The sequence below is a fragment of the Lissotriton vulgaris genome, chromosome 6 (genome assembly GCF_964263255.1).
Source record: "Lissotriton vulgaris chromosome 6, aLisVul1.2, whole genome shotgun sequence".
Taxonomy (NCBI): Eukaryota; Metazoa; Chordata; class Amphibia; order Caudata; family Salamandridae; genus Lissotriton; species Lissotriton vulgaris.
Window position 1 is genome coordinate 1,279,825,924 of NC_141694.1, and position 24,189 is coordinate 1,279,850,112.

Below are 24,189 nucleotides of genomic sequence, written 5' to 3' on the forward strand. Positions count from 1 at the left end.
ATTTCGGAGCTAACGCCGAGGGCGCCCCCTCCACCACAAACGGTTCGATGGGCGGAATCGTGGCCATCGCCCTGCCTGCGTCTGATCAAGCCTTCGATGGGCGGGGAGTCCGATGGAGACTGCGCCCGTTGGGGCCGGATGTAGGCCTCTGCCAGACGCTGGGCCTCGTGCGCACAGGGCCCGCCCTCTCCGTGATGGTGGTGGCGATGTCTGGGGCGGTGGCACTCCCGTCGGGGAGCCCGGTGAGGCGCGTGCGACCAGCGCACTCACTACGGGAAACCAAGGCCAGAAGTGGGACAGGCAGGCACCGCGTCCGCTAGATGCGTAAGAGAAGGCAGGGCGCCGCCCTGCTCGCCGTGCAAGACGGATGGAAGCGCGCTTCACGCACGTGCCGGGAGGCCAGGTGCGGCGCTGGGCTTGAAGCCACTGATTGAAGTGCACACGTCCCCCTGCCGCGGGCAGGCGATCACGACAGTGCGGTCCGCAGGATAGCGCTGTGCAGCACGGCCCCGACAGCCGGCGCGGGACGGTAGCACTCAGCTCACCTGTACACCCCCAGGGATCGGCGTCCTCACCACAAATGCGCACCGCAGGGGCGTGTGAGGCACGAGCACCACGAGCCAAGGGACGGGCTCGAGGCCGCCGCACGGGACAGCAGGTACACACGCACCCCTCGCGAGGATCCGGCAGCCACCCTCGTCGCCAGTTGTTGTGTTGTAGAATGGGGTAGTGGCAGCCTTAGGGGTCTTAACTTGGGGCCTGCACTCCGGGGCATCTAGGTGTAACTAGGCCTGACACGTGGCCCTAGAAATAACAGAGACGGACACTGGGAATAACTTCTTGGCTCTCCGTCTGCGCGCCTGACTGCGTACGTGTGTGCGGGGCCCCTCTTTATTATAGCAAGTCACATGACTCGACGTTGCACGCTCATGGCGTTATGGGCGTGCCAGAACCAGGAACACACCATGTGGATTAAAGTAAACAATCCCCATACTCGAATGAAAGCCCGCATTCTGCGATTCGTAAATAAGTAACCAGGAACAGCAGGGATCCCTAACTATGCAGGGCAAAAATGACCGGAAGTGCAAAGTCCGATTTTATTAACTTTTCTAGGGCGCAGGTTGCTTTTCTGAGTACACAATTCCGTTTTTTTTTTTAACGCAGTTATTGGAAAAGGAAATTAATATTTGTGCCAACTCTGCCCATATAACCATAATTCACAAGCCAAACACATATGAAACCTTTTATTTACTCGAGAGCTACACATTTTGCTTGATGATTTAGGTTAAGGTTTGCTTTGGGAAAAGGTTCTTTTGAGTGATCGCATGTGCAGCGCTTCTGCTGCTTTCGTGAGAAGCAGTCTGTCATGTTACAACTCGGAAGCAGTTCACAATTCAGTCAATAACGCGAGATATCGACTGAATCGGGATTACAACTACTGCGATAGACCGGTTCTCCCAATGTGACCCCTCCCAGTATTTTACCAGCTAAAAACAGGATCCATTTACAGGTAAGAAAACTGGCAGAAAACCAATGCCAATAACCACGCAAAACAGGCAGTGTTACACAGATTCCTACTACCAATTCATAGCCAGGTGCAGGAATACTGTGTTGCTATTGACCACAGACTTACAATGTAGGCCTAAGAGATGACTTTGATCGGTGCAAAGATGGTATGTTCGAATACTGCACTTAGTGCTAGAGTAGGTTTAAGGGGAAGTTTAAATAAAGTACAGCTGTGACACCTTTGGCCATGTATTCAAGGAGTTAGGGAAAGCAATAGGTCACAATGTGGTACATGGTCTAGGTAATAATCAGCAGTTGTGACTTAAACGAAAATTGCCAGTGTTCTCAGTATCTATTGCATACGTATTGATGTATTGGAGGATTCTGGCATTTTGTGGACAATATATATTTTTTTCATCATTGCTGTTTTATAAAGGATTGGATCTCGGTTTTTTGTCGGATTACCTTTTTGTATCAGCTTTTTGGTGCATCAGAATTATGGTTTAATACAAAATACTTATTGTACTAAACAAAAATGATGTCGAAAAGGAATAATATATGAAAAGGCTGGGAATTATAGGAGAGATGGGCAAAAAAGCCAAAGTGACCCAAGTGCACTTATTCGAGCTGGATCAAGCAGTTGGAGGAGCCTTTGGTTGCCAAAAGATCGTCTAAGACTCCTTGCCTCTGGAAGCAACTTGTTTGGCATTTGCTGCTCATAATTGTAATATTTACTTAAATGTAATATTTTCTTGTTAAGTCTCTTCTGGGTCTGCTTCCTAAACAGTTTTCTGTCAGCAGGCTTGCAGTCAAACGGCTGGGAAGGCAACGAATTCTGGTAGTGTAAGTGGCTTTGACAGAATTAATGCATGGGGTTTATGCACCCCCACTTCAGAGTTTGATATCACTATTTTCAAGTTGGAATTGTTCAATCCCCGTTCTTCATTTGGCCAAAACTAGTAACTAGCACACGCGATTCTCTTTCCACAGTTCTTGACTATACAATCTTTTTCTAGTGACAATTCCTCTGGTTCGCATCTTCGGCTAGCTCTTAGGACCGAAGTCGTAAACCAATCTATAACACTTTTTTCTGCAATTAGGCCTGCTGTTTGTATGTTCAGGGCATCAACTCGTTCTCTTCTTTTGGGTTTTTCTCTAGTGATAACAATCCCTTTCATCTCATCAAGGGCAACTCTTTAGTCCTTTTGCATAAACGTGTCTTTAAAAAAAAATTAAGGTTATGCTTCCTCCTGTTGTTTTTCATGTTGCTAGTCACTGTGCCATTTTTCGAAGCACGTGGATCTAGCCCTTAAATTCTGCCTGTACACTACATTTAACACTGTCTGGAAATAATGTATCCATTTCTGTGGGTTTTTTCTATGGCTTTGCTTTTGATGAGCTTGCTGTCGTTTTTAGCTTTAAAACGTAATACTTTGGCACAGACTATAGCAGATTAAAAAAAACATGGTGTGTTTGTAGTTAGCAAAATAATATTACCACAATCCGGCAGTTTGGGACTTGGCAGCATACAAGTAGGAAAAACACTTTGTGTATGAGGAGACCACTCCACCATCTCTCCTTATCTGTCAGAGAGGCGATATGGCCACTGGTACCTCAGCACCTAGGTACTGCCCAGAGATAGCCACTCATTATGTCTGAGCATTACAATGGGATGGTGAGAACCTATAACAAGTGCAACCAAAGACGAATAAGGCATTGGGAGGATTGCTGAACCTTCCGTGTTGGCAAGTTGGTTTGTGCAGTGATTGGTGGTACAGGTGTCCACCTGTGCATGAAGGGAGAAACTCAAACTGAGCTGTGCGACAATGATGGAGTTAGGCAAAGGGAAGAGTCGAGTACAAGGCCTGATGTAGAAAGAGGCGCCATAATATACGTTCTCAAGACTTCGAGATTCTTTCAGGTCTCCCATGTAGAGCAATGAGGGATTATAGTAGAATTCCTTTCCTGATGGAGCCGCATACTGTCTAAACAAGGTGAACACTGCAATTAAGTAACTGGCCTACATTATGAGACTATTATTAATGACAAATACTAGGACAAGTAAGAATAGAGAAACACAAAATAGACAAATGGTTAAAGAAATATTAAAAGGAGCTACGGATGACGTTGTGCTCTGAAGGGTTTTCTGCCATTTTTAGGTCTCGCTATTCGATGCGCATGCGCATCGAGCTTGCGAGGATATAGGGCTTTAACCAGAGTTAAACTAACTGGGCGATTTGGTGCTGTGCCCGTGGCTTTTAGGTCAATGCGCAAGCGCATTGACATAAAATGCGCGTGCACAGCACCAAATCGCCAGCCATCTGTTCCCCAGCTTGGATCTCCTGGCTTCTCCTCCCCTAATTATCCGCACATCAAAGGCTGCTCCCGCCCCCTGCTTCACACTTCAAACGAATGCTACCGAGAGCATTTCCTGCCCGGCCGCTTTTAATTTCATTTCACAAGCAGTTCCCCCTCCTCCCTCTCCTCCCTCTCCTGACTTTCTCCTGCCTGCCACACCAATCCAAACTGAGGCGCTGCTGCTCCAGTCCCTGTATTACTCCCACTCATCTATGATTAGGAATAAAAGACTGTCGGTTAAAAACAGTTTCAAGATAAAAATGGTTTCCCATTACTTTTGCAGAATGTTCTGCATTTCCTTAACCGCCTCCAACTCTCCGACTTTCACATGCACATACCACTTTGCTGATACTGACCGAGACATGCGCTTTATAAGCAGGAAATAGAATTCTACAGGAAACAATACTACCGAAGACCATTCGAGGGTGTGAGCTCAATGCCACCGAAGAGTACGTACAATTATTATACTTAAAGTTCAGTCAACTACCCTTGATGCACGGACAACCTTTGAAGAAAGTGAAAAGCATGTACCCTCACCCTCACCCTCACTCACCCTCAACCCCTCACCCTCACTCACCCTCAACCCCTCACCCTCACTCACCCTCACCCTCACTCACCCTCAACCCCTCACCCTCAACCTCAACCCCTCACCCTCACTCACCCTCACCCTCACCCTCACTCACCCTCACTCACCCTCACTCACCCTCAACCCCTCACCCTCACTCGCCCTCAACCCCTCACCCACCCTCACCCTCACTCACCCTCAACCCTTCACCCTCACTCACCCTCAACCCCTCACCCTCACTCACCCTCAACCCCTCACCCTCAACCCCTCACCCACCCTCACTCTCACTCACCCTCAACCCCTCACCCTCACCCACCCTCACCCTCACTCACCCTCAACCCCTCACCCTCACTCACCCTCACCCTCACTCACCCTCAACCCCTCACCCTCACTCACCCTCAACCCCTCACCCTCACTCACCCTCAACCCCTCACCCTCAACCCCTCACTCACCCTCACTCTCACTCATCCTCACTCACCCTCAACCCCTCACCCTCACTCACCCTCAACCCCTCACCCTCACTCACCCTCAACCCCTCACCCTCACTCACCCTCACTCACCCTCAACCCCTCACCCTCAACCCCTCACCCTCACTCACCCTCACTCACCCTCAACCCCTCACCCTCACTCACCCTCAACCCCTCACTCACCCTCACTCACCCTCACCCACCCTCACTCACCCTCAACCCCTCACCCTCACCCTCACTCACCCTCACTCACCCTCACCCTCACCCTCACTCACCCTCAACCCCTCACCCTCACTCACCCTCACCCTCACTCACCCTCAACCCCTCACCCTCACTCACCCTCAACCCTCACCCTCAACCCCTCACTCACCCTCACTCTCACTCATCCTCACTCACCCTCAACCCCTCACCCTCACTCACCCTCACCCACCCTCAACCCCTCACCCTAACTCACCCTCACTCACCCTCAACCCCTCACCCTCACCCTCACTCACCCTCAACCCCTCACCCTCACTCACCCTCAACCCCTCACCCTCACCCTCACTCACCCTCACCCTCACTCACCCTCACCCTCACTCACCCTCACCCTCACTCACCCTCACCCACCCTCAACCCCTCATCCTCACTCACCCTCACCCTCACTCACCCTCAACCCCTCACCCTCACTCACCCTCAACCCCTCACCCTCTCTCACCCTCACCCTCACTCACCCTCACCCTCACCCTCAACCCCTCACCCTCAATCCCTCACCCTCACTCACCCTCACCCTCACTCACCCTCAACCCCTCACCCTCACTCACCCTCAACCCCTCACCCACCCTCACCCACCCTCACCCACCCTCAACCCCTCACCCGCCCTCACTCGCCCTCACTCGCCCTCACTCGCCCTCACTCGCCCTCACTCGCCCTCACTCGCCCTCACTCGCCCTCACTCGCCCTCACTCGCCCTCACTCGCCCTCACTCGCCCTCACTCGCCCTCACTCGCCCTCACTCGCCCTCACTCGCCCTCACTCGCCCTCACTCGCCCTCACTCGCCCTCACTCGCCCTCACTCGCCCTCACTCGCCCTCACTCACTCACCCTCACTCACCCTCACCCACCCTCACCCACCCTCACCCTCACTCACCCTCACCCTCACTCACCCTCACTCACCCTCAACCCCTCACCCTCACTCACCCTCACTCACCCTCAACCCCTCACCCTCACTCACCCTCACCCACCCTCAACCCCTCACCCTCACTCACCCTCAACCCCTCACCCTCACTCACCCTCACCCTCACTCACCCTCACCCTCACTCACCCTCACTCACCCTCACCCTCACTCACCCTCAACCCCTCACCCTCACTCACCCTCAACCCCTCACCCTCAACCCCTCACCCTCACTCACCCTCAACCCCTCACCCTCACTCACCCTCAACCCCTCACCCTCACTCACCCTCAACCCCTCACCCTCGACCCCTCCCCCTCACCCTCACTCACCCTCAACCCCTCCCCCTCGACCCCTCCCCCTCCCCCTCCCTCACTCACCCTCACCCTCACTCACCCTCACTCACCCTCAACCCCTCACTCACCCTCAACCCCTCACTCACCCTCAACCCCTCACCCTCACTCACCCTCAACCCCTCACCCTCACCCACCCTCACTCACCCTCAACCCCTCACCCTCACTCACCCTCAACCCCTCAGCCTCACCCCTCCCCCTCAACCCCTCACCCTCACTCGCCCTCACTCGCCCTCACTCGCCCTCACTCGCCCTCACTCGCCCTCACTCGCCCTCACTCGCCCTCACTCGCCCTCACTCGCCCTCACTCGCCCTCACTCGCCCTCACTCGCCCTCACTCGCCCTCACTCGCCCTCACTCGCCCTCACTCGCCCTCACCCTCACTCACCCTCACTCACCCTCAACCCCTCACCCTCACTCACCCTCACCCTCACTCACCCTCAACCCCTCACCCTCACTCACCCTCACTCACCCTCAACCCCTCACCCTCACTCACCCTCACCCACCCTCAACCCCTCACCCTCACTCACCCTCAACCCCTCCCCCTCGACCCCTCCCCCTCACCCTCACTCACCCTCACTCACCCTCACCCTCACTCACCCTCACTCACCCTCACTCACCCTCAACCCCTCACTCACCCTCACTCACCCTCAACCCCTCACCCTCACTCACCCTCAACCCCTCACCCTCACTCACCCTCAACCCCTCACCCTCACTCACCCTCAACCCCTCACCCTCACTCACCCTCAACCCCTCAGCCCCACCCCTCCCCCTCAACCCCTCACCCTCACTCACCCTCACTCACCCTCACTCACCCTCAACCCCTCACCCTCACTCACCCTCAACCTCACCCTCACTCACCCTCACAACACATATTGTGTTACAATAGGTGTCACATTTGCGAAAGATAAAACTATTGGCATTGTAAATAACAAAGCTATTAATTCGCTATTTTCAAAACAAGCACATAAATAAAAAATGTGTCCTTTACAATACCAATAGCTCAAACTTTCCTAATGCGAGACCTATTGCATTGCTGTGCTTCTCTCCCCTGCTGCACTCTCCTGCTCTCTAGAGATGTGGCCTAACGACCAGAGCTGCCATCTAAGTCACGTAAATACAAAACCTGCTATAGGTGTCACATTTGCGAAAGTTATAACTATTGGCATTGTAAATGACAAAGCCATCAATTTAGCAATTTTAAAAACCAACAAATAAATAAAATATGTCATTTACAAGACCAATAACTCCAACTTTTCTAATGCGAGACCTATTGCATTTCCAATGCTTGTTTAGGATGGCTCTTGGCCCAAAGGCACTCAATGTAGAGAGTCAAGAGCAGTTTCTGCACTTGCAAGAGTCAATTACAAGCTGTGAGCTGTTTGAATCACTGTCTCCAAAGCAGTCTCTGCTTCCAAGCAACCCCTCATGTAGTTGCTACAGAAAATAGAGAAAAAAATAACCAGGACCAATGCCAATCTGAATAAAGTCACAGATTCCATGTTATAACTGAAGAAGATTATGAATAAACTGAAAGGCGCCTCCAAAGTGCAGCAGATCCGACCCTTACAAACAGCTGGAGACATTCGTGAAATAAAGGAATTAAACAAACTGATGAGCGTATGTAGAAAGACAGTGAAAAATCAATTGAGGGCTGCAGCATTACATTTGATTGGCTTTCCAGAGAGGTAAGGAGGTGATGACCTTCAATCGCTCGTTCATCACAGGCTTGAAGATCAGTTAGTTCTGGTTTGGATGGAGTTGGATGGAGCTGATGGACGTTCAGTGACGGGCTGCTCAAGGAAGGAGGTGGAGGAGCAACGATATGGTTATGTTGAGGGATGGAGCTGCAAGAGATGACATACTGATTAGGGCCCTGAGGAAGTTAAAGCTCTACTTTGACTCTGCATATCCTGTTGTTCCTGGAAGTTAAGCAGGCAAGAGAAGGATAAAGGAGAAGGAGCCCTTCAATTGGGAACTGTGGTACACACCTGCACCTTGCAAATCTAAGGATTTCTCACACTTGGAAATGATATATTTTTTGACCTACATTGGAATGTTCTAAACTGCTAGAGGACTGGCAGAAGCATCAGTCTGATACAGAACAAGAACTTGAAGTATTGAAAGTTGGTGAGGATTTTGTAAGCATGTTTTACTGACTGGCTTGCCCGTTTAAAGTTATGTTGTAACTTAAGTTTAACAAAGTTGACATATTAAGGGTTAATGTGCCTTTTCTGGTTTTTGCTATTCTCTTCCTGAATACTGTAAAGGACATTTTGGATGCACTGTGTTTTCCAACGAAGATTCAGTGAGTTGACACAAGATACTGAGTCCTGGTTCTTGTATTTCAGTGAGGGTGAGGGTTGCTGGACGTTAAACTCTGATGAAGCGGGGCTAGTCTGGTCGCTCATGCTTGAGAATAATCAATGTGTTTGCATAGATTACTCTGTTTTTGGAGTTGGGTACTTAATATATAACCCATCCAAAAAGTACATTTGCATTCATTTGAATAAGTAATACAGATGTGTCTTTTTTTTTTTAAAAGGCTCTTATACAAATATAAGAAACTGCTCAAGTAGAAATGGCAATAATAAACGTGGAGTATAAAACACCCAGTATCCCAATGCTCTCATCTTTAAATAAAAAAGGCTCATGTACAAATTTAAGAAACGGCTCAAGCAGAAATGGCAATAATAAACATGGAGTATAAAACACCCAGTATCCCAATTTTCTCATTATGTAACTACCCTGCTCAGTCTAGTTTTTACTTCAAGCTACATCAGACTCTTCACCCTTGTGAGAAGATGGGGGAGAGATTAGAGAAAGTCACAATCGCCCAATAGGTGGACTAGACAAATAGTCCAAGCAAAGCAAAGCAATAGAAAATGCTTCCAAGAACTCGAATAATCTGGATATGATTCTCTTCGGCCTTAAGTGTAATGTAGTTTTAAACTGACCTCCCAGTTTTTCTCTGTCTAGTCTCATATTCAGTAGATAAGCTCAAGCAGAATCTCTCCTTTTGATCCCCAGTGAATTCAGTTATTTCCTAACAGAAAACATGATTGCCCTCTAAGCGCTTCCCTCAAATTTGTGGTTCTCACCCAGTCTAAAGACATCTCGAGAGCTAGGAAAATTAACTACATGATAAACTTCAAGTCCCGTCTTTGAATCTATTTAAATTTAAATTACGTTACTTTTATAATACAGTTTTCGGTCATTTCCAGCACCAGTTAAAAAAGGCTACCTTTGTCTTTAAATCTGCATCATCGTTGGAGGTAGACAGTCTCAGAATCCTTATCTTGTATTTTTGTGTCTCGTTCCCAAGAAATTCCTCTTTCATTTTTTAATGAAAATTAAATGAGTTAGCACATTCTTCGTCTCTGCCTCTTCTGGGCGTTGCCCTCACAATCTTGCACATTTTTCTCTAAAGAACGCATTCATCATTTCTGGTTCCTAATCTTAGACTTGCTATCAGCAGTGTCTCTCTTGAGTTCCACAAAAGCCCCTTCAGTAATGATATTGTACTCCCTATTTTCCGTATGGTATCTGCCACCTCTTTCAGGTACACCATCATCAAAGATTCTCACGGGTATTTGTTGTCCCTATGTCTCAAGGTGGTTCTAAATAAGCACCTCTGTATTCCCGGAGAACAGGACATCTCTGGTCAGTGTAATAATTCCTTTTTTTGATCTTGGTTTCTGATCTTTAGGGGACATCCTGGCACAGGAGGTTTGTGATCTTTAGGGTGTATCCTGGCACAGGAGAGTAATTGGAGGTAAACAAACACATAGCTACTGGTGCAAGTCACTGATCAGTTCTCACTGTAACCAAGTGAGCTCTAAATCAAATCAGTGCTTTAGAGCTTACTGCTGACTGTATATCAGTACTTCACCCCACCACTCCCTGTAGCACCATATCTCTCCTCTTCTCTACCACCGCATCTAATTCCAAGATCTCACTATGATTCTGGTCTTACCACTTACACCTTCTAGCCCTTTTGTTAAATGTTGTTGCAGGGGAGCAACTGTGGTTAAGCCAGATGGTCCAGGAAGTCTGGACTGCTGTTGGGAGGAGTCACAATTTTTAAAGAATTTATCTTTGAATACGAGTTTGTTTCTTTTTGTAAAGGAGTATGTCTCTTTCTCTGACAGCTAGTGGTTCTGAAGCTGGACTGTGGATCCATACGCCACTCAGCAAGGGACCCACATTTTCACTGATCTCAGTCTGCCTTTTCAGCCTCTGCTTCTGATCATGTCGCCAAAACGTAGATCTGGGAAAGGATATCGCTGGAAATCCAGAGAAATGCATTTAAAGGACACTATAAACTCACACTGTCTTATTTCATTGATGTGGCGCTCCTGTGTCAGATATTTATTGTAGCCTCCTTATTTCTTGTGGCTTGCCTTTGCCCCGTTAATCTTTTAAATATATTATTTATTTTTTACTTCATTTAATGCTTATCAGAGTGCAAAACATAACAGTCTGGGAATGACATCATCATAAGAACTGATAATTGTGAAAAACATCTCCAAAGCTTAACTATGACCCAGATTCTCTCAAAATAGAATTTTCCAAAGTAGGAGGAAGAGGACATAGTGTGGACTTATACTTCCTATATATATCCTAATCTCTGTGTACTAATTTCCTATATATATCCTAACCTCTGTGTACTAATTAACTCAACTGCCTTACTATTGTGGCCTGTTGAATAAGATGCAAAGCCCAAACCACCACAACAATTTTAAATTTCGGAATCCTGATTTCTTCATTTCATAACATCACAGTTTGACCATTCCACCAAACCGTTGAGTCTCCATTCCCTCAGTTCCCGTCTGGAGGGGGTCTCAGCCCACACTTTGGGATGATCTGTTCATGTTAGGAGCGGGGTCAGTACTGATTTGCATAAGGTGGGCGCGTTCTAGAGTGGCATGGTGGGAAAAAAACTATGGACTAAAATGCAACCATGTGATCACCAGTGGCGAAGATCAAATCACACATTCCTCACATCACCTTGTAGTTTATGTCAGTCTTATTTATCCCGTTTTTTAAACTGTTCATGTGAGACTTTAAAATCAGTGAATGAACACTGATGAAATTCAGATAGTAAATGCAAGACTTGCTGAATGATGCAAGACGACCAGGGAGATTCTTTGACGGAGTGATCTCTTCATATGGAAAAAAAGGCTGGGTGTTTCAGGGAACCAAGAAAATACCAATTCAGAACTAATGAGATACATTTTTCCCTTTCAATGAACTCCCAGTAGTTCTACTCTGGTCACTCTCTGGGATGTCTTGACAAATTACATAAGTGTCTTAAAATAGTTGCTTCATTATCAGTTCTATTTTTTATAAAACATTTTATTTAGTTTTTAATAAAACATTGCATTTGAGTTTGTCTCAGACAGATCGGTCACCAGTATGACAACACTTCTTGACCCGGATCTGGACCTGTCTTACTCTTGATGATGAAATTCGAACTTATTGTAGACATAAAGCCAATTGAAACAGTGGGGGTAGGAGGATTGGGAGGTCGGTGGTGGGGAAATGGACTGCTATGATGCAGATAATGGATTATTCTATGTCCTTCCTTGAAGCGCGCAGTATACTACTTCGCCATCTCACTGAAGTACAATAACTGATTTGCATCATGAAAAATTAATTTGAAAAATGTGTTCACTGCTATAAGTGACATTTAATGTTTTTTTAGTTTTGTAATCTAATTACTCATTTTTTAATTCAGGAATGCACTGTGAAGAAGTAATATGAAAAAAGCATTATTAAATGTGAGAGCTTCAGACAAGCGAGTGGGATAGAACTAAAAGTAAGGATTAGTAGCACGTAAAATGTATCAAAAGACATGGGTCTTATTGATCAGTCTTTTAATGTATCTGTTCATCAAGCACTTCGAATCGAATTCAGAGGAAACACCTTGACCGGGCACTTCAATTTCATAGACTAGAGGAGGACCATACTCGATTATTGCACTTAGCAGCAAGTCATTTATTAGCAGTATTAACTGCAGTTGTAGGTTACAGTGAAGGGTAGGGAAGCAGGATTCAAACCAATATTATTATTGTTGCATGCACAGCTAGTCACCGAGTTCAATGCAAAATTGAAATATTTTGTGCTCCAGTATCAGCTCAAATTAGAAATCCCCTTTCAACAATGTGCAGGTTGCCAAAAGCATAATGTTAAGGAGCCAGGATATCGGGGGACAGAAATAATCTATGCAAACAGCCCTTACTTCAAAAGATGGTTGCGATGTTGTACATTTGGCCGGATACGTTTTAAACATGGCCAAAGTGGGTAATTGCCTAGAGCCCCCACCTTCAAGGGCACCCTGGGGAAAGTGGACTTTTTATCTGTCTCACTTCTGTCTAGTTCTGTATGTAAACCTTTCTCCTCTCTGCATACATCTAATTCTGTCTATGCCCATGATCATTTTAGATATTTTTTGGGAGTCCTGGACAAGGCATATTTTTTGTTTTATTAACACTTTTTGTTGATTTTAACTTATCGACAACAGGAATAGGAAGCATTTTCATCCTTAAGGGCCAGGCATGATTGAACTGTTTTTGAGTGACCCCATTTCTGCACGTTTGCTTGGCTACATGCGAGCTTGAAATGCAAGAAAATGGGTACTACTTTTCAGAGTTGTTCCCAACAGGAGCCTTCAAAATAATTCATACCGCAGGCCCCACATTTGTTTAAACTATTGCTGTATTTTGGCTGCATATATTTAAAGAAGTTTCAGCTATAGTTCCCGTAATAAGATACATGGGGCAGAACCTCTTGCAAGACTGTAGGACAGTAACACTTAGGCCAAGGTCCACACTTGTATAACCCTCTATAGAGTGTAGGAACTACTAGGCAGTAAAAAGCACTAAAAATGTCAAGCTACGTTCTCTTCTTTGTAATCTGTTTCAATCGTTTCTGAATCTGCTTCAAACATTCTGAAAACTTTTAATCTCATTAGATAATCATCCAAGCTGATGCTTCAATACACGTTCCACTTCAATCTTTGTGTATCTAGAGAGGATGCTGATTTCTCCTTCACATCAAGATTGATTATAAAGAAACAGCCTTCGTCCCAGCAAACAAAAAAAACCCTCAGAAAAGATCTTTTTTTTTTTTAAATTTTTTTTTATTGAGATGGATTAGAATACAACAAGAAAAAAACATACATACATACATTTAGATTATCAGCTGGATAAAAGAGAGAAATATACACGGAGGTTTAAAAAAGGTAAATTTCTATCTACACACTTGCTTCTAATTTTTATATTTACACACGTTCAAATACTAATAAAGTACCTCAGATCTTACAAAAGGCGATATCAAGCCCTTATCTAAAAAGAATTTTACAAGCCTGCATAGATTCACCCATTTCATCCTCTTGATTCCCTCCACTTACTAAGGGGTGCCCAAATTTTTTTCCCGAATTCTTTCTTCTTTGGTCCCTTAAAGTTATACAAACAATCCTCGATATTATGAATCCCAAGCAATCTGGTTAACCATATCTGGAATGAAGGTGCTATTGGATCTTTCCAGGCTGCTGCTATTAAAATTCTTAATACTGCAACACACAAAAATACAAAGGCCTCAGCTTCCTGTGTAACTTTAAGATTTTCATCCCTGCCAATTAAAACAGTCGTTGGGGATAGAGAAATTTGGCCCTCTAGCAGCCCCGATAAAAACTTCTCCATTTCAGTTAAAACAGGTTTCAAATTTGGGCAGGAATAGAACATATGAATTAAATCTGCTGGGCCTTGGTCGCATCTTGGACATCTGTCCGTATCCATTTTACCCCATTGATACAGTTTCGCGGGTGTGTAATATAGATTAAAGATCATCTTATAATGTTGAGCTTTTAAATTAGTTGCTCTTAAAATTTTTTTGTTCAACGCCAGTGCATAATCCACATCTACATTTGGGTCCCCAATTTTAAGAGCCCAAACATTTTCCACATGTACAACATCCTCTTCCATGGCCTGTAGCAGAAAACCATATCCTATTTTAATCTTCCTACCCCCATTCCTTATATACTGAACAATCGGGTTAATCTCCTGAATAGAGATCCTGGGTCTTATGGATTTCACAGATTGTTCTAACTGGTTATACAACATCCAGTGGTTCGCTGAGATACCGTATCTTTGTTGTAGGGTCTCGAATCCCAACATCTCTTCCTTTTTCATAACATCCCCCAAATACCGAATACCCAGCCTTTTCCATAGAACACTATTTCTATTCTGTCCCAGATGTATGAATGGGGCTGAATCCCACAGGTCTGTAATTCCATTAATCTTGGGGATTTTAAGAAATGTCAACATTAACTTCCAAACCCCCCATACACCTTGCATCACCTTACTTTTGCTCCTCTTGAAAAATTGAACACTCACTTCCCGGGTCAAAATTCCATTAGCTTTTTCCCCTACTACTACTTCATGGATTGTAGGGACCCTAGGGGAATCATCAGGGATATTGGAGCATAGTAGGTGTTTCATATGTAACAGTAAACATACCCAATGATATAGCCTTAGATTGGGAGCTGCTAGCCCTCCTCTCTCTATTGGTAATGACAATTTCGCTAATGACCTTCTTACTTTCCCATATTGCCAGAGAAACTGTGAGAAAACTAAATCCATTTTTTTCATCAGGGATTCAAAAATTAACAATGGGATAGCACGGAATAAATACAACAATTTTGGGAACATTGTCATTTTAAGTACATTAACTCGTCCAATCAGGGAGAGATGTAAAACGTCGATCCTCCTTAGATCTTTCTCAATCACCGCTAATACTGGTAGATAATTTTCCTGAGTTATTTTACCCACATCAGCATTAATTTTGACTCCTAGATAAATTGCAGCATCAACATATCTTTGATCTCTTTTCGGAATATTCTTTGTACAAATTATTATCGTTTTGTCAGTATTAAGTTTGTATCCTGAATATATCCCAAAGTGCTGGGCCAAGTTATTTAATTCTTGTATTGCTGTATCCGGCTTATTTGTAACAATTGCCAAATCATCAGCATACGCTAATATCTTAGTAGTGTGACCGTGAGATATAACAGGGGAAATTTCCTCTGACGCCATAATTTTCCTAATCAGAGGGTCTATGTATAATGCAAACAAAATGGGTGAACACGGGCAACCCTGACGTGTACCCCTTTTAGTCGTTATCTCCTCTGATTGAAGCCCCATAGTGGTGATTCTGGCCACCGGGTTCATATACATAGCCTTAATACCTTTCCTGCAGTTTTCTCCGAAACCCCTTTTCTCTAACACCTCCCACATAAAATTCCAAACAACCCGGTCAAACGCCTTCTCGGCATCCAATAAAATCATGGCCATGTCATTCCCTACAGCCGTAACAGCGTCAAATAATGTAATAGCCCTGGCTGTATGTTCGGTGGTACCTCGCCCTGGGACAAACCCATGCTGCCAGGGTGACACTAATTGACCTATAATCCCTCCTAGTCTTTTAGCCCAAACTTTTGAGTATAATTTCGCGTCTGTATTTATTAAAGATATCGGCCTATATGAACCGGGATTATCCTCTGGCTTCCCCTTTTTGTAAAATACCACAATATTGGTCTGCTTCCACGTATCAGGAATAACACCTGAGCATATAACTCAGTTAAAAAGATCCTCAAGTATTGGGAGAATTTCTTCACTCAGAGCCCTGTAGACCTCGATTGGAATCCCATCTGGGCCAGCTGCTTTACCCAATGCCAATTCCCTTAAAGCATTCATTATCTCCTCACTTGTTATACTCGCTTCCAATCGATCCCTATCTTCCTCCCCCACCCTCGGTGTTATAGGAAATTGGTCTTGCATATGAGGTACCACCCCCGGCTCCTGATCATAAAGTTTTTGATAAAACTCTTGAAACACCTGTACTATGGACTTTGGGTCGTTATAATCTCTCCCATTGAATTTCATCTTACTAATTTTATTTCTATTCGAATCCTGTCTTATGCGCAAAGCTAATGCTCTCCCAGCCTGCTCCCCTGTCTCATAGCGCCTAGCTCTTTGAGTCTGATGTTCGCAAATCTCCTTTTGGGTAATTATTTTTAAGAGGTCCCCCTTAATCCTGGCCATATCTCTTGTGGTCTCTCTACTGTCCTTACCAGTTATTATTTCATCAATATGGTGTCTCTCTATTTCTGCCAGATCTGCTGTGAGTTTATCGATCTTGATTTTATCCTCTTTCCTAATTCTCGCTGAACAGCTGATCGTCTCCCCCCTTAATGCGGCTTTAAACGACTCCCAAACTCCATTTCTGGAGGCACTATATCTGTTGCAATCAAAGAATTCCTTTGCCCATCTTTTCATATGCTTTAAAAACCTTTCATCATTTAATAACTTTCTATCGAAAGTCCATCTGGATATTTTCCTAAGTACACTGGGAACTTTATAAGAGAGTATCAAAGGGTTATGATCAGAAATTATTCTAGGTAATTTCTGAATATTTACCTTACCTATCTCCCCTAGTGTAATAAAAAAATAATCCAACTTGGAATACTTTTGTGCTGGATGAGAGAAGTACGTGTAACCACGATCACCTGGCATCTTTTCTCCCCATACATCTAACAGGCCATGGGATTGCATCATGGAACTAATCGCTGTGTTAACTTTTCGTTTGCGACCTGTAAAATGAGTCCCCTGTTGCCAATCCACAGAGATATTCATGTCCCCACATACTATCATTGGGGCTGTCCAGTTAGCCAATTCCTCTTCTAGTTTATTAAACATCATAGGATCATCCTCGTTTGGACCATATATTACGCATAGTGTAAACCCCATACTCATTTCTACTAATACCCATCTCCCCGAGCCATCCGTTTTTATGCGTTTAGCACCGCCCAGATGATTCTTAGCTAATACAGCCACTCCTCTTATCATTGATGTCTGGGTGGAACATCCAATCAAGGTAAACCCATACAGTTCCAAGACCTTCCTTTTGTTCCATGGGATATGGGTTTCCTGAACACAGACTATATCAATATTATTTGATCTAACCAGATGATTCAATCTCTGCCGTTTCTTCCAGTCATTTAACCCCCCTGCATTTATACTACATATTCTAATGTCTGGCATTTTTTGCGAGTTTACCTTTCCCACAATAACTCATATCCAGATACCTGATATCAACCTGAAAACTATTCTTTTCCATCTCATACTTTTTCATTATTTTCACCCCCCCTTCCCTCCCCACCCCCACCCACTCCTCCCTCTGCACTCTCGCCCTCCCCCTCCTGGGCTCCAAATTGGAGCCTCCCCTCACCCCCCCCCGCTTGTCTAGAGGCGCTCAGACCTCTGGTCTGTGCACGTGATGGTTGCAGCTTAGTGTGAAGAGAAGTGATCGCGCTTCAACCTTTTACTCATTATATAGATCCCTCACCTTTTTTTTTTTTTTTTTTTTCTTCCCCTTACCATTTTTTCCCCCCTGAGCTCCCTCAGTGAAAACACCTCACCCAAAAATTGTTCACTCCCCATAAAGATATTTCAATAACTCCATTTGCAATTTACTTGTACATTTTGGCACTCCCGATACTCCATCTATGATTGCAAAAACTCTTTAGCTTTAATCTCTGAGGAGAAATAAAATGTTTTTCCGCCCTGAATTACTTTCAGCTGGGCGGGGTTGATCAAGTATGCCTGCATGCCCTTGTCCTGAAAAGGTTTGATCATTTGCCGCAGCCTCCAACGCCTCTCGACTGTACTATGGCAAAAGTCTGGACGGACAAAAAAGGTATATTCATCTACTGTCTTTTTTTTGTCAGGCCTTGCCCTCTCAGAGATTGCTTGTCTTAAATTGAAGTTACCCAAAAAGATTAATATCGCCCTGGGTTTATCTCCCTCTTTAGCCTTTTTATAGATATTGGCTGGGGTACGATGCGCTCTCTGAATCTCCCTATCGAAATCCCAGTCTTTCAGCTCTTTGAAGGCGGACACAAAAAGTTTAACGATGAATGCTTTCATGTCTGTCCCCTCAGCCCCCTCCGGAATTCCCAGAACACGCAGGTTATTTTGCCTCGATCTGTTCTCTAACGACTCCAGTTTCCATTGGATGTCAGTGAGATGTTTTGCTTGAGTGTCAACTTTATCAACTGCTGCGGCTGCATCAGCTTCTGTGGATACCACTCTATCTTCCAAATTGGTCACTCTTTCTCCCAGGTTCACACAGGCCTTAGTCAGTTTTCTCACCACCCCTTGCATTTTTCTAACAGCCGCCTGCGATTTCCGACTTTCTTGCCGTGATTCTTCTCTATGAGCCAGTATCTCCTGGTGAATGATCTCCAAGAGTGACATTTGTGCGGAGTCTCCTTCCGGGCTATCTGATACATCTTTTTTTTGATTAGATACTTTCGCTCTCACCACCATTTTTACTGCTGTATTTGGGGGGCTATTTTCCTCGGGTTCTAAATCGCTGCCAGTCTCTATATCACTGGTTTCTTGCCCCAAACTATCCTCTCCTTCCTCAGACCATTCACCGCCTTCAGATACCGAGAAAAATGCCTCACTCAGTGTCTCTTTTTTACTGCAGCTACTCCCCCCTGTGTCGTCTTCCACGATTTTTTCTAAGCCTGGGTGAAGTGAATTACTATCCCCCAACTGAACTACTACTGGAGTCTCCGATTGTTGTTCACCTTCCACCATTATTACTGAGTTCAATTGATCAGTGAGCTCTTCCACTATAGTGCCAGGAGATGCCTCATCATTACCAGCAACAGAGGCAACATGGGCAACAGGGGCAGCCTGTAAATTATCTTCCTTTTGCTCTTTTGTATCCTTGGTCTTATTCACCTTTTGAAAAATATCCGATATTGGGATACCATTACCAGCAACAGAGGCAACATGGGCAACAGGGGCAGCCTGTAAATTATCTTCCTTTTGCTCTTTTGTATCCTTGGTCTTATTCACCTTTTGAAAAATATCCGATATTGGGATAGTACCTACATTATCCAGGTTTCCCTTACTGGCACCCTGCTGTGCTGTTTTTTTTACTTGAGGGGAGCCTTGTTTTTTCCCCTTACCGCCATCATTGTCCAATGCCTCCGCTAACTCTGCTGCTGCCTTCCTCCTAGCAGCCGCCTTAGCGCTGGCACTTGCCTTGGGAGCCATGATTGCCCTCCGCCTTTCCTCTGGCCCAAATGTCTCCTTACCGTTTGAGGAGTCACCGTTTTCGGCAATCTGTGTCTCTGTCTCAGTCAGCAGAGCTCCGACACCCTCCAGAGTGCAGCCTGTCTGCTCCTCCTTGCCACACGGAAGGTTGGGAATCGCCTTCACTTGTTTCTCGGCATAGAGCTTCCTTCTCTGCCGAATTCGCCGTTTCTGAGCCAAACTCCGCGAGGCTTCCAAGCTGAATACCAGCTCCGCGAACTCCGCAGCCTCCGCTTGTGAACGGATGACAGCTCCGCCTCTGAGCCGCCGTGTCAGCTGAGCAATCTCCCGGAGCAGCCGCTTCAGCGGCTGAATACACGTCAGTTTCATCCAGCAGCGTTCACTTTGATACTATTCTTTTTCACCCGCTTTTTCACCCGCTCTCCTCTGTCTTACGTTGTAGAAGACTCGTATTTTACTTCACCTCACCACATCCCGGTTTTGTGGGGGGAATACGGGATCTTATTCCTTCATAGCGCTCCTCCTCACACGAGCTGCTTTCCGACCGTCTCACACGGTCGCCATCTTGCCCCTGAGCAAATCAACCCTCAGAAAATATCATAGCGTTGACAAAGAAAGCTTTCTCACGGAGCATACACATTTTGAAATGTCACTAAAAATAATCCAGTGTAGACTGCCAATATTTTGAATGCACACGTTTTTCTCCCACTTTCATTACACAAGCATCTGGAACCTGGCCAAAAGTTGAAGTGAGAGGTAAACACTGCATTTCAAATAAATTGTGTAACAGGACACTGAAATTCTGTGTGCAAAGGGCTTTGACTATTCAAGCCAGTCAGGGGTGGAAGAAGGTGATCCACCATACACAAAGATGTGTGAGAACCAATAATAGTGAGAAACATTTAGGCAATGATAAACAACTGGTTCGGCTGCAATGTTTGTTGCAGAGCACAAACTCTTATGAAATAGAATTTCTCTTCACAAATGAGACTACCATAACTTTTTAGGAGGCTGTTAACGTTTTCAAATTTAAGGAAAGAGCTATTTCAGCGACACTGCTTCTGATAGATTGTTATTACTCATTGTGGTGTCTTCTGTTCTTCAACCTGCTGCCTTATTGCCAAAGACGTGATCAACATTACCATAAGTCTGTGGTTCCCAATCTGTGCATTACTGCAACCCAGTGTGCCGAAAATCTAGCCAGAGGTGCCGCGCACCAAGTACACAGTTTGGGAACCACTGCCTTAAGTCTCACCTCCTCCCACACTCCCGAGCAGTGAATACAACTCTCCCTCCATCCAAGATCATGGCGCTCTCCTGAAAGCTACAGCATTGGCTGTTACCAGGAGCTGCTCTTGATTCCTCTCAGTGCCAGTAAAGCCTTGAGGCGAGCGCCTGCACCTTGGACGGAGAGTGAGTTGCAGCCCACTGGGACAAGACACACCTAGGAGCAGGGAGATGACAGCCACAGACTGATGGCCACAATCCAAGCCTGGAATGGTAGCTATAGTCTGAAGGGTAGCATTAAGGATCAAGCAACTGAGAGAATTATCCCGGATACTATGAGAACTGTCATCCAAAGGAAAGCAGTGGTATTCAATCCTTAATCTTTTTAGCCAGAGAGCATTCAAGAAGCTGCTCTATTGTGGCGGCCTCTGGACATACACCTGAGAAATTACTTACTCTGGATTAGATCAGATGCAAAAATAATTAAACAAAAAAAATCTCCTCTTGGGACATAGCACAACTAAATTCTTCAGTTTTGTAATGAAGATTTGAGCGAGTGGCTCGAAGGTTTGGGTATCTGTGTACTCCAGGATATGCCATAAACCATGTTATATAGCTTTTGGGAAACTGGAGATAAGAGCATCTCATGGTCTGCTTGCATGTTTTTTTTGTTCTTTTTGTGAGGAAGGTGGATTCAAGTCAACAGTAACTTAGAAAATATATTATGAATTCAAGGCAAGTTAGGGAGTTGTGTGCTTAATAAATAGCTATACTTTGTTAAAGATTGGAAAATTGTAATTAGTTTTCTGCACAATCTGCTTGAAAAAATGTTGGCGGGATATTGGAATGACTGAGTCAAGTTAACCCTTTTGATGGAAGATCTTGGTGAAAAAGTTGCAATTAACCCAGTAGTAGATGATGACACATCTGTTAAAGCAGAAATGTGGGGAATCCACCTATGACGACAGCAATGTAAAGATAAATGAGGAAGTAAAGCCAATAAAGTATTTGTTATTGTGTTGGCTGGCATCACTTAATGGAATCCCCTCAGAGATATGCCAGCGGGATGTAATTTCCATGGTTTTGCCAAGGGTACTTTCTTTCACAGCTATATTTTGCATAAACAGTGAAATGTGATGTGTAGTGACAACCTAATAATACCAAACTAGAATAGAAAGCAATCATGGTCCACTAGTGTGTGAGGCAAAGAAAGACCTGTTAGCTAGTTTTAAGGTAGCTGTTAGTACAATGGAGCTATGCATTGGCATGGCAACTAGCAGGTGAATAGTTTCAGGGAATATACATTCAGAAGAGGTGGGCTTGAACGTGTTTCACATGTACCTGCCAGATCTAGTGATCATCCTACGCAAACTCACGTGGTTTGCGTGATGGATACCAAAAGAAAATACACCAGACAATATCTAAAGTAATAGTATTAGAAAATAAAATAGGACTTTGAATTGAAAAGTTCTGAAAGTGTACAGATAGATGTCTAGAGAAAGCAAACACTGAAGAGACTTCTGGAGCTTCAGAGCCAAAATAAATTTGAAAATGAAAGAATAATCTGATAGTAAAATAAATGCCATAGTGTGTTAGAATTGTTTTGCTCCACTAACTAAAGCCTGATGAGAAATGTAATGTAGGGTCGATGTCTGGGAGTTAATATACTATCAGACACTTGTTTTGGGGCAGTTGTTGCGGCGACACCGATCTCCCCTCCGACGACTGCATCGGAAATCTGTGAGACCATAGCAGACAGAAAAATAAAAAGGCTCCTGGCCTGAATTCATGCAGACAGAATCAGTGAAACGAAACCTCTGATTTGTTCCTGACTAAGTAAGGGCTTTCACAATGTTCCAGATTGTGAAAGCACTAAGAGATTATACCTACTCTTAACATTTTTTAATGGGGCAAGTCCTTCTTGATATCAGCTAGTCTCATTTGTAAGCATCCTAGCAAGGATCTTCAGTATAGTAATCTGAGAGTGTGATAAAATGTGTAAAAATTGAGAATATTCTAAACATACACCAATATCGGTTCCAGATTGCGAAATATGACACATCAAGAAACTCATTTTGGGTTTTTAATGCCACCAGCTATTTACGCAGATGGTGCAAAAATGCTTTGATATGCAAGCTGTATTTGAGTCAATAAACAGAAAAATCTTTGCCCTGCTTTTCAAGATGAAGGGATACAAAATGCATTATTAAATTGACCGATTTCATACAGTGAGAATACAGCGTGTGTGAGGGCTGGGAAATAAAGATAAATACATATTTCAGGTAAACGGTGGGGTGCGTCATACAATGCATGCAGAACGAATGGCACTTGACCAGGACTCTAAAAAGTGTCAGCTCTAAACTTTCCTTCTCTCTTAATACATATTTGCCTGTCAGTGAATTACAAAGGATACTCAATGGCTCTGATAAACAAGTGAAGTAATCATTAGTATTGGAAAAAGAAATGTGCTTTAACATCTTTCTGTTTCAGTGGTTTGAAAAGAACAGAAGACTGTGGCACTGAGCTGTTCTCACCCCAACCCGTCTACGCGCCATCTTAAGGTCCGGCAAACTCCCCATAAAAATGTATGGTACCCACCATCTTGAGGTCAGGAAAAATTAAAAATACATAGAAAGCTTGGGAGTAGGCTTGTTATGGTGAGGCAAAAGATACCTCCCATAAACATTAATAGTTGCGGCAATTTTAAAGCTAGGCAACTGGAAAAAAGATATCCTTTGGACTGTTCCCGCGAGGAACAGAGTCCAGACTGATTTGCATATGGCATGGTCTGAACTGCGGTGGTGAAGTGAGCTAAAGAACGAAGATGAATTCAGCCTTGAACTGTGACTGGGGGTGAGCGTTTGAAAAGTTTCAGCACTCCGTCCATCAGCTCCTTGTTTATACAAAAACACAGAACCTTCACATTGTCAATCCAACATGTGAATCTGATGTTGACCTGTCGAGCTGTGCCAGGCACTGAGAAGTTTGCGAAGTCTGGTTGAGGCTGACAAAATCAAATCCAGGTCTGGTGCGAATGGCCCGCAACTAGCGCCATGTGCAGGCAGACTGGTCCATGTTTGTTCTCAGGTCTACCGTATGTTAAAAATGATGAGATGCATATCAGGCTCGTTGAGGTATTAGTGGAAGGCTTGGCGAGGTCAGAATTCTACAATGACTTAGCATTGAAATTGGGTGCAGTTGCTCTTTTTTCACACATCTTTTATAGCCTTTTTCTGAGGTTACAATTATTCATGTTGTGCTATGTTATCTTGTAGAGCATATAACTCACAGGGGTCGATATTCTGTGGCGACGAGAAAGGGAATTTGCCCTATCTGGGGCCTATCGGAAGAAACAGATTTTCAGTTTCATACAAACTTTTCAGACTGCTGATGGATTTGATCTAATGGGGAGACTGTTCCAGGCTTTAGGAG

General features: G+C 44.7%; 2 protein-coding genes across 3 annotated transcripts in view; one reads left to right on the plus strand and one right to left on the minus strand.

Annotated features, from left to right (window-relative positions):
* MAP7 (microtubule associated protein 7) overlaps positions 1-24,189 on the plus strand; it is an 810,320-nt gene that overhangs the window by 99,502 nt on the left and 686,629 nt on the right. The window lies entirely within an intron of this gene.
* On the minus strand, positions 17,848-19,899 carry LOC147708778 (uncharacterized). Its single transcript, XM_086925136.1, has 2 exons — positions 19,330-19,899; positions 17,848-19,212 (listed from the first exon to the last, which is right to left on the minus strand). Exons 1-2 carry the CDS (start codon positions 19,897-19,899, stop codon positions 17,965-17,967), a joined length of 1,818 nt encoding a protein of 605 aa, XP_086781262.1. The 3' UTR covers positions 17,848-17,964.

Coding starts and splice junctions, on each gene's coding strand:
- LOC147708778 (XM_086925136.1), bottom strand. CDS start 19,899: ATGAAACTGACGTGTATTCAGCCGCTGAAGCGGCTGCTCCGGGAGATT. Junction 19,213..19,329: donor TATCGGATATTTTTCAAAAG/GTGAATAAGACC, acceptor ATTTTTCAAAAG/GTGAATAAGACCAAGGATAC.